A 15,000-nucleotide genomic window follows, 5' to 3' on the forward strand; every position below is an offset into this window, starting at 1 on the left:
GTGGTTTAATGTCACATACTGTATAATCTTCCTTCTCTCTCTATAAAATGCCTGCTATTCGTCTTGTTTTTATTGGACTGAATCTCATTGCAGAATGAAAACTAGGATAGCAAAATAAAAGCCCGCCCTGGTACACTATGTCAACCGCGTTGTCTCGCCAAAAAGCAGTCAACTAGAGATACAGCCAACACGTGTAAATAGCTGAGGGAAAGCCTGTAGACAAAACACATAAGGACTTTTACTTTGTCAACCTTCCGTATCTCGTTAGCATTGGAGCTAATCGTCCCGCGTGTGGTCCCTGTAGATCGTGAAGCTGATCAAGGCGTCCAAGGAGCACCCCATCACGCTGGCCATCGGGGACGGGGCCAACGACGTCAGCATGATCCTGGAGGCCCACGTGGGCATCGGTCAGTCCCACAGGGCTCCGTTTCTCTGAGTCAAACTGAGTAGAAACTTTACTGTTGCACCGTCTTAAAGGTGACGTATTATACCACCAGGTGTGAGTGTGATTAGCCGTTACAAGCCGTTTTGAAAATCTGCCTCTTCTGACATCACGAGTGGGCGCGTCCACTTAGATGTGTGCTGGATAGATCAAAAACGGCTTGTAACGGCTAATCACACTCACAACTGGTGAAATAGTATGTCACCTTTAAGGTTTTGCGGGGTCGGGCCCAGCTCTCTGCAAGGAGGGATAATCTTACATTTGTAAAGAAAATCGGTTGCTCGACCCGCTAGTATGCTTACCATGGTTGGCTATACGCCCTGAAGCGTTTAAGATTCGATTAGATTCTAGCCTCACGGCTAGACAGTGGGTTGCAGAAGCGAGAGAATGACATGTAGAATGACATGGACCACAGGTGGGAATCGAACCTTGAACGTTGTCTAGCCTGTGGGCTAGACAGTGGGTTTTGTTTCCTCTTTTCCTCAACCCGCTTCCTGTCACTGTTTCACTGTCCGGTCTTTCAAAGCACAAAAGCCAATTTATATATTAAGATTAAAAAGGAGAGAAAAATGTCCACGGCCCGAATGGAAGCCAGTGGAAGTCTCTCACCCTCTGCTTCTTCTTCTCCTTCTTCTTCTGCTTCCCGTCCCTATCCCGGCTTTCCACCCAAAGGCATCATGGGTAAGGAGGGTCGGCAGGCGGCCAGGAACAGCGACTACGCCATCCCAAAGTTCAAGCACCTGAAGAAGATGCTGCTGGTGCACGGTCACTACTATTACATCCGCATCTCCGAGCTGGTGCAGTACTTCTTCTACAAGGTGAACAGGAGCTCGCCGCGGCGCCGCCACGTCCGGGCGTTCAGGGTTCACAGTGTCAGTGCGGATGATGGGTCGTGTTCATATGGATGTCTCTCTCTCTCCCTCTCTCTCTCTCCACCGCAGAACGTGTGTTTCATCTTCCCCCAGTTCCTCTATCAGTTCTTCTGTGGCTTCTCGCAACAGGTCAGTACAAGCATGTGAGTGTGTGTGTGTGTGTGTCAGTGTGTGTGTGTGTGTGTGTGTGTGTGTGTGTGTGTGCGCGTGTGTGCGTGTGTGTGTGTGTGTGTGTGTGTGTGTGTGTGTGTGTGTGTGTGTGTGTGTGTGTGTGTGTGTGTGTGTGTGTGTGTGTGTGTGTGTGTGTGTGTGTGAGGCACAGAGTGGATGCACACATAGTTTATGGACTACAGCTCACCTGCTCCACTCGCTTGCTCACATGTACATTACCACACACCCGCTATAAAAACGCAGATGTGCACTCACTGCTAAACACACAGACCGAAATATACAACACACAATGCACACAATGTGAAACTAACCCCCGATCCTTCTCCCTACTCCTCCCCCTTCTCTTCCTCCTTCCTCCATACCTCATCCTCCTCTTCCTCCTCTCCCTTCATCCATACCTCATCCTTTCTCCTCCTCCTTCCACCTCCTCCTCCTCCTCCCTCCTCCTCCTTTCTCTCCCCCTCCTCCCCCTCTCCCTCCCCCAGCCTCTGTACGACACGGCCTACCTGACGCTGTACAACATCAGCTTCACCTCGCTGCCCATCCTGCTCTACAGTCTGATGGAGCAGCACATCAACATAGACATCCTGAGGAAGGACCCCACCCTCTACAGGTGGGCCGGGCTCCTGTGCTACCGTGGTGGCCATCTGGTCCATCTCTAGCGGACCCTATGATCCAAGGAGAGCCCCCCGGCGTGTATCAGATGCTAAGAGCAGTCAGGACACAACCAGTGCTTCTGGTCAATAATGTTCAAAGTATTTTTTTTTTAGAGACACCTCTTCCGTTTAAAAAATAAAAACTTGACTTAAAAACTATTTTTTTAAATTGTTTAAGACTATTGCTTTAAGCCAGCGAGGAATCCTATGAGCCCTGCCTAGGTATTGGTAGTGGTAACAGTACTACAACGTTAGCGTCATTCTGTTGCTTCCTCCAGGGATATCTCAAAGAACTGCCTGCTGCGCTGGCCCATCTTCATCTACTGGACCCTCCTGGGCGTGTACGACGCCATGGTCATGTTCTTCGGTGCTTACTTCCTGTTTGACAACACCACCTTCACAAGCAATGGACAGGTAGCCTGTAAAAAAAATTACAAAAACTGCAACACGCTCTTATTTTGTAGTGATGTTGCGGTTCCTTCCCTTTCTCTAGAGTTGAATGCTACAGTCTGTCGCACACTTTATCGTTTTGTCATCGGTTTTCTTTTTTTGTTGTCCTCACACACACAATGGGTTAGCTGGCAGTAAGACTATTCCTGAGTAATGTTAAAGTTAAGTTAAGTTTTGTGTTTTAAGTTCAACCAGGTGTCCACTGATTCAGACCTCAACGACGTATCAATGGCGGTTGAGAAGCTCATTTCAGGCATTTCAACTCTTGTGTCTGAAAACGACATAAGATAAATAATGTGACCAAATCAATTGATCAAATCCGAATGGAATGTACGGCAATAAGTTGACTTTAAAATAGGTATTAAATAGTCAAGAAATGGTTTTAGCTCTTCGATATAAGATAACTGTACTGGCAATTTGAAGACATCAGCCAGAGTAAGCTGGATTTCGAAATTATCCAACCGGAAATAAAAAAACTTTCTAAAGCCACTCCCCCAAAGCTTTTGCAGCCAGTAGCAGATATTGTGCTTAGCTTAAAAGTGTAGTTTTTATTTTTCAACTTATTTAAAACTGATACATGTACGACACGTTTTTATTGTGCTATATGTATCGTCGGTTTACCTATGCCATATCCTCAACTTCTGTATAACTAAACCCTCAATTCAACAGACCCCCCTCCCCCCATCCCCGCCTTGTCTCCCAAACCCTGATACTCTATTATTTGACCTTCCAACGGCAGACATTTTGTTTGATTCTCGACTCAATTGATTTTTTCCCACCTATTGCCTTGTTGGTGATTATGTTGTTATGATCTTTCTTTCTTTCGAATGCTCTCTTTTTTGCCCTCTATTTCTACCCTTTCTTCAAATTTTTCTGACCTATTTTTTTCGTTGCCATTTCTTGGTTATGCCTCTCTTCTTCCTGCCCTTACCCCCCGCCCCTCTTAGCTAATGACATCCAACACACAGATGGTAAGCTGCCCCTTTATTTCCTCCTCCATTTTGTGTTCCCGCTCTTTCCTCCTACCTTTCCTCCAACTCCTTTCCTCAGTCCACTGCCTGCCTGTTTGGTCTCTCCTCGTGGTGCCATATCATAAACAAACCAAACACACCTACACATCGACAACACAACAAAATAAAAAGCACACATTACATACACATTGTTAACCGTCCATCCATCCAATAGCTGTTCACCGTTCATCCCATGTCCCTCCCCTGAGTGCTTGCCACGGACCAATGAGCTTCAGGCATTCGTTTTCTTAGCGAACCACAACCACCCTAGCCCAACTCATTCCATGTCTCCCGTGTTTTGTTGTGCTGTCCAAACACGTTTCTTGTGTTTAGATTGCAGTCATAGCTTTAGAGTAGCATTTGTTATAGTACCCTAGGATTCAAACGAGCTTGAGGACAGTTTAGTAATTTACGAGTTACTTACAAAGTTTCAGCCAGTAGTTTTAAGTTAGTTAGTTTTTGCCACAGCCCTCCCTTTGGTACAGAATTATTCGATATAATGCGTTGAATGTGTTTTAGGAATGAAACCCCATGACTCAAACCCTAAAGATCAATCCAATCAGGGATTTAGCTTTCTCTCGAAAAAGAACATTGTTTTATCTCAAAACTAATTTGAATGAAACAATGGCTGCAGTATAAAGTTAAAAAGCATGGCAACAAATGACATCTATAAATATTCAAGAGACTCTAACCCAATCAACCAATCAAATCCATCACATGCTAGTTCTTTCATACACATGCCGCATTCAATTCAGAAGGAAAGTAAGACGTGTCCAAACATATCCCTGACCGGGGCGGCATTACGTATCAGCTGACAGTGTTGACGCTGTTTACAGATGTTTGGAAACTGGACCTTCGGGACCCTGGTCTTCACTGTGTTGGTCTTCACTGTTACGTTTAAGGTACCCACACGCACACACATACACGCACGCACACACGCACACATTTTACAATCCGTTTTATTGTTGATGGAGAGTTTTGAAGGTAAAGTACGTTTGGTTAAGTGGGTTTGAGGTTGGATTTTATGAGCATGGAACCACTTGCTCAGGGCTTTAGAGATGATGACGGACACATTAAAGAGACCTTAAGCTGTACTTATACTCTCTCTCTCTCTCCCTCTCTCTCTCTACCTCTCTCGCTCTCTCTCTACCTCTCTCTCTCTCTCTCCACCTCTCTCCACCTCTCTCTCTCTCTTTCTCCACCTCTCTCCACCTCTCTCTCTCTCTCTCTCTCTCTCTCTCTCTCTCTCTCTCTCTCTCTCTCTCTCTCTCTCTCTCTTTCTCTCTCTCTCTCTCTCTCTCTCTCTCTCTCTCTCTCTCTCTCTCTCTCTCTCTTTCTCTTTCTCTCTACATCTCTTTCTCTCTCTCCCCCTCTCTCCTCACCAATCTCTCACTACCTCTCTCTCTCTCTCTGGTAGTTGGTCCTGGATACACACTACTGGACCTGGATCAACCACTTTGTGATCTGGGGCTCGCTCATCTTCTTTGTGGTCTTCTCCCTGCTGTGGGGGGGTATCATCTGGTACACACACACACACACACACACACACACACACACACACACACACACACACACACACACACACACACACACACACACACACACACACACACACACACACACACACACACACACACACACCTATTCAAAAACAAACTGCTGTAACGTGTCCCCTGCAGCCTTGTTAACCCGTCTCTCTGCGCTGTGTCGCCCCCTGCAGGCCCTTCCTGAACTACCAGAGGATGTACTACGTGTTCATGCAGATGCTGTCCAGCGGGCCGGCCTGGCTCAGCATCATCCTGCTGATCACGGCCGGTCTGCTGCCCGACGTGGTGAAGAAGGTGATCTGCAGGGCCCTGTGGCCCACCACCACCGAGCGCATCCAGGTACCACACCCTCAGCCTTCATACAGCGACACCACCAGGGTTGTGTCCCAAACCTGGTGGTGTCCCAACCTGGTTGTGTCCCTATACGTGTAGGGACACACAGAGATGCATAAACATAGATACAGTACACGTGTAGGTGCATGCATACATGCATACACACACACACACACACACACACACACACACACACACACACACACACACACACACACACACACACACACACACACACACACACACACACACACACACACACACACACACACACACACAAAGATCAGGCATTCCAGCAAATGTTTGGACATACTGACGCACACTTGCACACAGATATTATGTAAAATATATAGGAAATTGTCAAATAGGAAATTGTCAAAGGCAAACACACACACACACACACACACACACACACACACACACACACACACACACACACACACACACACACACACACATACATGTGTAGGGACACACAGATACATAAACATACATAGAAGTGCAGGAACATGCATACACACAAACATACACACACACACATTCACACACATGTACGTGCACATGTTTGCATGTATAAATGTTAACATAAAGACTTCATGAGCTAACTGAGATGCTATGCTATATGACTCTCTGGATTAGAAGAGGTCCACTAGCTACGGTTACCTCCCGGCCATCCTTGACGTAAGTCAAGCCCCCCCCCCCCCCCCCCCCTTCTCTATCTGTGTGCCGTGCCCGCTTTTTAACTTCAGAAGACTGGAAAACAACTTCTTAATACAGACATATTGGATTAAAGAAAACTGCAGCCATTAAAGAAGGCCTACACATTGGTGTCGCTCGGTAGTTTGTTCTAGCGCCGAATGCGAGTAGCTGCTCTATTTGCCTAGTTGATAAAAAACTGAATGAACCTGAACATATTTTTGCTAGTGCTGACCAGCATTTGGTCTGAATAACTTGGTCACAAAGGAAGATGGTTCTAAAATGGATAAATGGCTTCTTTAACAGAGACTTATTCCAGGTGTCAAATAAAGGCTGACTCACATTACATAAACCCATCTGGATGAACATCAAAACGCTGCGATGTGGGTTTGATACACACACAATGTATGCAGTTAATCTGTAGTGTTTAATAACTGTACCTAACAAGCCGGTGAAGGGCTAGGCATGTACCCATAACTTAACCTTTCTGCTCAAGTGTTTTACTCTGACTTTTCCCTGTCTGTTCTCTCGGTGGTAGTCATCACATCTTTACTGGCTAGGCTATTGAGCTTTGATTTATAACTGCTCAATCGGGGTGGACTGGTCCTCTTAGACAAGACTCTAAGTTTAATGCAAAGGTTGATATTGTTTCCATGTAAACCGATGGATTTGGAATCAGACGCAGCCATCTTTTTTTTTTCCGGCGAGTGCTTTTGCATGTTACCATCTAAGAGTTAAAATCCCAAAACCTTGGTACGCTTAAATTGATGATTTGAATCTGGGTTTAACTAATCTATTCAAATTGAATCAACACCCAACTCAAATCAAACCTTGAACTATGGTTAATTATTTTTGAATTTATGTAGCCTTTTTAAAAGGTGTTACCAAATCCACAAAACATTGTTGTACTTTCAATTTAATCTTGTTCCACTCGTTGTTTCACCCTATTAACTCCTGTCTCCTCTCCATCCTCCTCTTGCTCTCCCCTGGTTTACCCTCCTCCTCCTCCTCTTCCTCCTCCTCCTCTTCCTCCTCCTCCTCTCCTCTTCCTCCTCCTCCCTGGGGCGGTTGCCGGGCAACGCAACAGATTAACCGACGGCGCCTGGCGTCGGAGCCTTCGACCATCTTTATGTTGACCTCCAGGCGACTTAGTTATTAAACTCCTCCTACGCCAACTGCCCCTCCCCCGTAACCTGGAGGTGACTTTCCTCTGTACTCTCTCCTTCTACTGTAGCACCTCCTCCTCCTCCTCCTCCTCCTCCTCCTCTTCCTCCGATCTCGTCCACTGCGTCTCCTTATTCATGCTGCTGCGTTGTGCTGCCATGTTTTCGTTTTTGTGGGGGATTACCCCTCATGCCCTGACTGGTTTTACATCACCCCCCCCCCCCTCCCCTCTCTTGCTCGCTCGCTCTCTCTCCTTGTCTTGTGTGCCAAACGTGTGCATGCTTCTCGGTTTCGACTCCCCTAAGGAAATGCATGCTTCGTTGTGAGCGTTTGTAACGCTGCATTTCATCATGAGTCATCATTTGGTCGTGGGTCAAGTGGATCCTAGGAACTTTGAGGAGCCACAATTCTGAGTACTTGGATGTCCTGCTTTTAGTGCCTGATGCTATTCATTATGATTTAATGGTGTTCTTGATCAACATACAACACTGTGCACTAAAGCTCACGTGAAGTACGTGCTTTGCATTTCTTTGCTTTAATTTGTATATCATTTTGCTTCATTCTAATTCCAGTGGAAATACATTTTTTGTTTCCTGTGCATGTACAGTATGTTTGTTTGTGTGTGTGTGCACTTGTATTCATGCGAGCGTGCCCATGTGTTCATGTGCGTGTGTGTGTTCCAGTGTGTGCGCGCACGCAGGGTGTTTGACAGGATCGTGGTGTACCAGAGTTCAGACTCCTTACTAGACGGAGTGGCCATGTCTGAGGACTAGAGAAGCCACACCCTGGTAAAACCCCACGCCACCGGGTTTGTGAACGTGTGGTGTGGTTACAGTTTGGTGTAGGACCCCGGGATTAGAAAATAAAAGTCTTGAGTTTGAATTCACTATATGAACTCATAACATTACATTCTTCATAATCAACATATGAATGTTTGATATTGTATGAGCCCGGATGGAGTAATTCTCTTAACATAGAGCATAGTGAATAATGACTTTTACTTTCTAAACCAGGAAGTTCCTACGAAGTTTGGGGTTATTAAGAGGTGTTTTGTCACTAACGGTTTCGTTACCGATCTCAACTAACTAATGGTGAGCCTGCGGTGATGTTATGTTGGACGAAGGAGTGGTTAACGTAAGACTTACCGTACTTTACTACCTACTTAAACGTTAAGTAGTAAATTACTAACCCAACGTGTGTGTGCGTGTTTCAAGTGAATGTCAAAAGTTCAATGGTGCTCTGCTGCCCTCTTGTGGCACCAATTTAATAACGAATGAATAAACAAATGATTGAAGGAATGAATGAAGGAAAGCAATGAATGACAGAGATAGAAAGAAGGACCAGAATGTGTGTGCTTGTGCATATGTATCGCATGGACACATTTACGTGCACGGTTGGGATGGGCAAAGGATTGGACCGTCATGCATGTGCTCCCATTCATTGCACGAGTTGTTGTGGTTTGGTGCAGTTGCGTTCGGAAAGACCAGCTGTGTTCTGTTTGGTTTGGTTTGGTTCTCTGTGTATATTTTTTGTGTTTACATGCTGGGATTGGGCATGGCTGGAGACCACTGCATTACTTGTGCCTGCTTAAAACACACACACACACACACACACACACACACACACACACACACACACACACACACACACACACACACACACACACACACACACACACACACACACACACACACACGCACACACAAGCTGCTCTACACCACCCATGTGGAGAGGTGCCTACGGTGACACTTCACATGCAAACCACTCCAATGCTGCAGGACTAACTTTGTTCTCTCTTTCTCTCAATGTCGCCCCTTCTCTGCCTCTTTCTCTTTCCCTCCCTCCATCTCCCAAATACTTTTCCCTGTCACTCCATCTCTCTCGCTGTCATCTCGACATCAACCACGCTCTGTCGCTCGCTCTACCGCTCGTTCTCTCTGTCTACACCTCTCTCCATCTCTATAATATCTCCCACCATCGTCTCAATATCCATCTGTTTCCATCCCTCCATCTCTCCATCATTCATCATCTATCAACCTATCTCTCTCCCTCTCTCCATCGTCTCTTCTCTCTCTCTCTCCCTCTCTCCCTCTCTCTCTCTCTCTCTCTCTCTCTCTCTCTCCCTCTCTCCATCGTCTCTTCTCTCTCTCTCTCTCTCTCTCTCTCTCTCTCTCTCTCTCTCTCTCTCTCTCTCTCTCCATCGTCTCTTCTCTCTCTCTCTCACTCTCCCCATCTCTCTCTCTCACTCTCTCTCTCTCACTCTCTCCCCATCTCTCTCCCTCTCTCCATTGTCTCTTCTTTCTCTCACTCTCCCCATCTCACTCTCTATCGTCCTCTCGTTCTCTCACTCTCTCCCCATCTCACTCCCTCTCCACCGTCCCCTCTTTTTCCTCACTCTCTCTCCAATCATCCGCCCCCCCCCCTCTCCCTTCCTCCCTCCTCTCTCCCCCAGAACGCCGACAGGCTGTACCGGGGGCAGCTCTCGGAGTTCTCCCCCCTGGCCTCCCTCCGCGGGGGGCAGCAGGACGCCGCCCCGCCGGCCCCGCCCCACCCCCGCAGGTCTGCTCTCGACTCTCCGTTCACCTCAGAGAAGAAGCTCATGTTCACACGCTGGCGCCCCAGGCCCGACTACCCCTCCTTCCCCCCGCTGCTACGATTCGCCGGCCTCTCCCGGGGAGGGGGCGGGGCTAAGGGCCGAGGGGGCGGGGCCTATGGTAGCACAGGGCCCGAGACACCAGTCTAGTTTTTTTTTGTTTGCATTGCCTTGGACCTTAACTTATTTTTTTTTATGGTATATGTCGAAAAGTTATACATACCTATATGAAGAGGCGTTCTGGGTGTAGGGGTGAGGTACATTGACGCAGTTGTCGCCGCTTTTCCCTGGTGCAGAAATCTCAGGGTGCACGCGTACACACACACACACACACACACACACACACACACACACACACACACACACACACACACACACACACACACACCCCTTCCTCAAATCGAAGGCAAAGCGTTCCTATTTCAGACGGCTTCTTCTAAGGCCGTTTGGTGATGTCACAGCGAACAAAAAGCTAGAAACCAAATCCCACTGAGGAACCACCGTCTCCATCGACGATCAGAGACCCTTCCCGTCACCCTGAACGGTCCGTCAGTACTGATCGTGCTTTGGTTAACCCGCGTGCATTAAGTCACAGCAAAGACGATGATGCAACGAAATAAGATGCTGTATGATGACACGTAGTGGTGATGAGAAATGTGTCGGGGTTATGATTAAGGTCCCTGCCTGCATGTGTTCATTTTGTTTTCTGACCTTTACGTTTTCTTTTAATACCTCTTTTCTTTTTCCAAACACTCCTACAACCTACACCTTCCTATCTGTCTACTCCTTCCTTCCCTCTTCTCTCTCCCTCTCTGTTTCCATGTCTCTCTCTCTGTATAGGACTAACTGGTGTTGCCTGTGTGCAAACCTTCTGTCCAGAAATACTCCATAGTGGGAACCGGCGATACAGCGTCACTGTAAGGAGGGAGCGGTGGAGTAGTGGCCGGTCTGGTGTCTGAGTGGGAGGAGACGGCTGTTTGTTTTGCACTTGTTAAGGTCCTAGCTGTCAAGTGGTCTTCGGGAAGCTCAGAGCTTCGATAAACCTCGAATTTGGCGATAAACCCTTGCTTGTGACCTGCAGTAACTTCAAAAGATCGGGTTTGAAGGCCGACGTGGATCACAGCCTCTTGGCCTACATGTAATCATTAACCATGCCTCATGTAACGTGCATTACATACGAGTATTTGCCAGCATCGCAGCTGTAAGATAGCACACTGAGGAGCGCATACGTAACCTGAATATATTGCTACAAGAATTATTGTCAAAATAAAAGATTTAGTAAGATTGTATTGTATAGTAACTAGCAATAAGCCATATTACTTTTTTTTTTACTTAATATCTTCAGGAATACCCAATTATTGTAATCAGTGTCTTTTGGACACATGGGCATACATATATTATATTCTTATATAGTATATAGTAAATACATAGAGTATATTATGATATTATTACTGTCAATTAGCGAGTCCTTCATTCTCTGTCCTCTGAATGGAAAACAAAAGTTCTCCCAACACTCAGACTGCACCCTGTATCCTGTGGTTGTTCCTGTACATAGTTTGGAGTCTGGTAGGATAGAGTAGTGATGTACTACCTAGATTGAGATGTGTATTTGTGTAGTGCGCGTTTGTTTGCGTCAGTTGTGTGACGTTTAGGCAGCGTGTGTCCGTGTGGGGAATCGCTTGATGTCTTTATGAACTTTTGCACTTTACAAAACACTTCATACGTTTGTTTCGGACAACTTTGTTTTCAGCGTACATGTTGAAGCTTCCGAATTTTCTTAACCGCTACTGAGTGTTTGTGAGGACAAACGACGAGAATGCACAAAACACAAGCGGTTCAGCCACGCAAGGACTCCCTTCGCCTTTCCCTTTGCCTTAACACCAGCTAGCTAGCGCGCAGCCCTCTACGTCACAACACCTGATCACAGCAGGTGGTCCCGCGATGTTAACGGAGATTTGAGAACGGCATTATCACTGTTACAGGATGAATGCTCTTTTTATGATCAGGGATGCAATTTTACTATTTCTTTGATTTCTGTGACTGTTCAATTATATTTAAAAAAAACAAACAGATGAAGATTTATGTTTGGCTTGGCCGCATTTTGTAAACATTATCCCCCTCACACATCCGTCAATCACTTTCAATGCCAGACCTTGCTAAGTTCGGTCCATTTGTGATCTCACAAATTGTCCCATTAGTGAAAATGTGCTGTTGTTCTTTAGCTGGGGCTGTAAGTCTGAATCACAGAGGTCAGCATCACAGTGACCAACAGTTCCACACACAGAACGATCTACCAGGGTCCACGTTGTGACACTGGCGTGAGGAGGCGTTGACAATAAAACGAGGGCAACACTATTGCTTTGGGAGTGGGTGGTTCGGGAGCAGCAGCACAAAAAGCCTAGCAGCACAAAGCACAATGTTTTTTAGGAGGCCTTTGTTTTTTGACACAGGGTCTTGTGCTGCGTTGAGGAGTTAGTTGTACATGTAGTGTGGTGTCATACAAACGAACAAACACATATTGAGTGGCGGTCCAATAGAGCGGCCTTAAAGGTGTAGTCCCCAAATGGCTGAGCTTGTTTTGCTCCTGTTTCATTATCTCCTGTTGCTTTATCTTCCTAATACTACTGCCTCTTCCTTCATCGCTCTTCCTCCTCTCAGAGAGCCTTCTCTTTGTTTCTTAATGTTGTCTCTACTTTTTCTCTTCCCTTTCTTTCTTTTGTTTTTTTCAAAAGAAAGAACCGAAGAAAAAAACCCTTCGCATTGCTCCACATTGTCTACCTCACCACCCTGTTCTTTGGCGCAGCCTGCATCTCCACCTGACTTGACCGTCATGTCTTCGGCCATGCCCTCCCCTCCTCTGCCCATCCATCCATCCATCCATCCATCCATCCATCCATCCATCCATCCATCCATCCATCCATCCATCCATCCATCCATCCATCCATCCATCCATCCATCCATCCATCCATCCATCCATCCATCCATCCATCCATCCATCCATCCATCCATCCATCCATCCATCCATCCATCCACCAGTCCACCAACCCGTCTCTGGTGCTCTCTGTCTAACAGGAGAGCAGCTGAGATCCAGAGAGCAGACTGCCTGGTCATCGTAGATAGAGCGTAGATGTAACTGGAAAAAGTTGTTATTATGTTAAACGTAGATATGTTATTTCAACGTCGTCATCCCCCTCCCCCTCCCCCCGAAGCCTTGTTGCCGTAGCGATTATCTCAGGTTGCTTATCGTAACGTTAAGGTGCCTTGTGGGTCCTGAAGCGTTACAAACCTTACGTTAGCTATTATGAAGAGATGTCACCGAATGTTTCGCAATTTCTTTCTTAGGCAGTTCACACACACACACACACACACACACACACACACACACACACACACACACACACACACACACACACACACACACACACACACACACACACACACACACACACACACACACACACACACACGCACATTATCGATATCTTTATCTATAGATATATATAAATACACCGTGATGAAGCGAGCGAGTGAGGAAGAGAAAGTGACTTGATGCACTTTGGTCAGAACTGATTGGTTTCAAGCAATGCAACCCAGTTCTCCTGTGTCCCTAGCATTACTTCTATCGTCGTACCGAGAACACCATGGATACTTATCTCTATAAATCATATTAGAATGTACCCCCCCCCCCACTTAACCCACTGAACATTTTAGATAACATCGTAGATGTCAAAATGATGTAGCTACAACCTTAGCTACAACTCAAGCCTCTGGAGCTGGCTAAATGGGACCGTTACAAGGTGCAGGTTCAACATAAAGCCTCCAGTCACACCACACTGGACAGATGTTCCCTGGGGGGGATCTGTGTGCGTGTTGCGTTGGTCACAAATGGATACTTGAATGAATCACTCGGCTACGTCGAGGTTCATTCACTTCAGAGTACACATCTCACACATCATCCACATCAACATCTTTTTTCTGTTTTTCCTTTTGAGATGTATGAACGTTATGGTCATTCCTTCAGACGAATGAGCACCTATGCTCGTGTGTGCATTCCAGCGGTCCGGCACGTAGCTGTAGGTTGACACTAAAAAAAATTGATGTATAATACATTCAATACCTGCGTTATATAAGAGGTGGTAACCAGATAATGTTGGGTCTAATTTTTAGAACCAAATATTCTCTGTCATATATTCTGTGTAGAACCCAGAGGTGAATTGAAAAATATGAATGCATTTCTGAAGTTCTGAAAGAAATGTGTTTTCACTTGATGAAACGGCCAATCGATCAATCAATTAGACTCAATTGCTTCGATCATTGTTTGTTTAATCAATCCATCTTTGCCACCACTAGATGTCAGGTTGTCGCTATTAGCACTTCAAACAAATGGACGTTGTCTTCGGATACAAGCGACTGGTTTAAGTGGGCAGGGGCAGAATGTAGTATTAATGTCACCTCCTCACAAAAGTGACAAATACGTCAAAATAATATGTTTTTATATTAGCCCAACACACGCTTAAGAATGCTGCAAATGTGACGTTTAACGTTTATTGTCCCTTTAGGTTTGACCAAGGCATTTCAGTATTTCTTTATCCACCCTAATTGGCTTTGAGCTTTTTTTGTTTTTATTTCTCCTTTTTTATATTAGAGATGAGAGGTTGTCTCGACTCTGACTCATCCTGTGTTATGCAAAGGACAGCCTTTCCTCACTCAACTCATCTGTGACAGAAGTATTTACAACGGAAACTTCTTATTGGATCAGTGTTCAAACATCAACATGTTTTAGGCTAAGGAGGTTTTAATGCATGGTGTGCGTCCGTGTCAGAACATCATGATTTTTTTGGGGGGGATTCTCCAAAAGCAGCAGTCTTGTGTTGTATTTCAGAGTCATATTCCTATTTTTGGCTTGTTTCTTTTCGGAGAAACAACACACTGGATGTAATCGCAGCATGGGAGGAAAATGACCCCATGAGAGACGAACTGATCATTAGCATCAATGAAGAGGAGGGCTTTAAAGACATGGAAACACAACGTCACAGACACAAACTGTAGACTTTCTCTGGACGGAC

At 45.9% G+C, this 15,000-nt stretch overlaps 1 protein-coding gene across 5 annotated transcripts; it reads left to right on the forward strand.

Moving 5' to 3' along the window:
* Positions 1-40: 40 nt before the first annotated feature.
* On the forward strand, positions 41-12,878 carry LOC130381482 (phospholipid-transporting ATPase IH-like). Of its 5 annotated transcripts, XM_056589105.1 has the most exons (11): positions 43-407; positions 1,115-1,260; positions 1,384-1,443; positions 1,971-2,098; positions 2,420-2,555; positions 3,539-3,562; positions 4,438-4,503; positions 5,019-5,122; positions 5,322-5,487; positions 8,025-8,129; positions 9,794-9,879. In XM_056589105.1, exons 1-10 carry the CDS (start codon positions 380-382, stop codon positions 8,112-8,114), a joined length of 948 nt encoding a protein of 315 aa, XP_056445080.1. In that variant the 5' UTR covers positions 43-379; the 3' UTR covers positions 8,115-8,129; positions 9,794-9,879. The 5 variants fall into 5 exon arrangements, with proteins under 5 accessions (XP_056445076.1, XP_056445078.1, XP_056445080.1 ...); XM_056589101.1 differs by lacking the exon at positions 8,025-8,129 and having other exon boundaries at positions 41-407; positions 9,794-12,878; XM_056589104.1 differs by lacking the exon at positions 9,794-9,879 and having other exon boundaries at positions 8,025-8,941.
* The last annotated feature ends 2,122 nt before the right edge of the window (positions 12,879-15,000 follow it).

Source organism: Gadus chalcogrammus, chromosome 4, assembly GCF_026213295.1.
Source record: "Gadus chalcogrammus isolate NIFS_2021 chromosome 4, NIFS_Gcha_1.0, whole genome shotgun sequence".
Lineage (NCBI taxonomy): Eukaryota > Metazoa > Chordata > Actinopteri > Gadiformes > Gadidae > Gadus > Gadus chalcogrammus.

What these genes read in the sequence shown, in the direction of transcription:
- LOC130381482 (XM_056589101.1), top strand. Translation starts at nt 380, where the DNA reads ATGATCCTGGAGGCCCACGTGGGCATCG. An exon ending in TCTGTGGCTTCTCGCAACAG is followed by an intron (nt 1,444 to 1,970) that starts GTCAGTACAAGC and finishes TCCCTCCCCCAG; the next exon opens with CCTCTGTACGACACGGCCTA. An exon ending in CCACCACCGAGCGCATCCAG is followed by an intron (nt 5,488 to 9,793) that starts GTACCACACCCT and finishes TCTCTCCCCCAG; the next exon opens with AACGCCGACAGGCTGTACCG.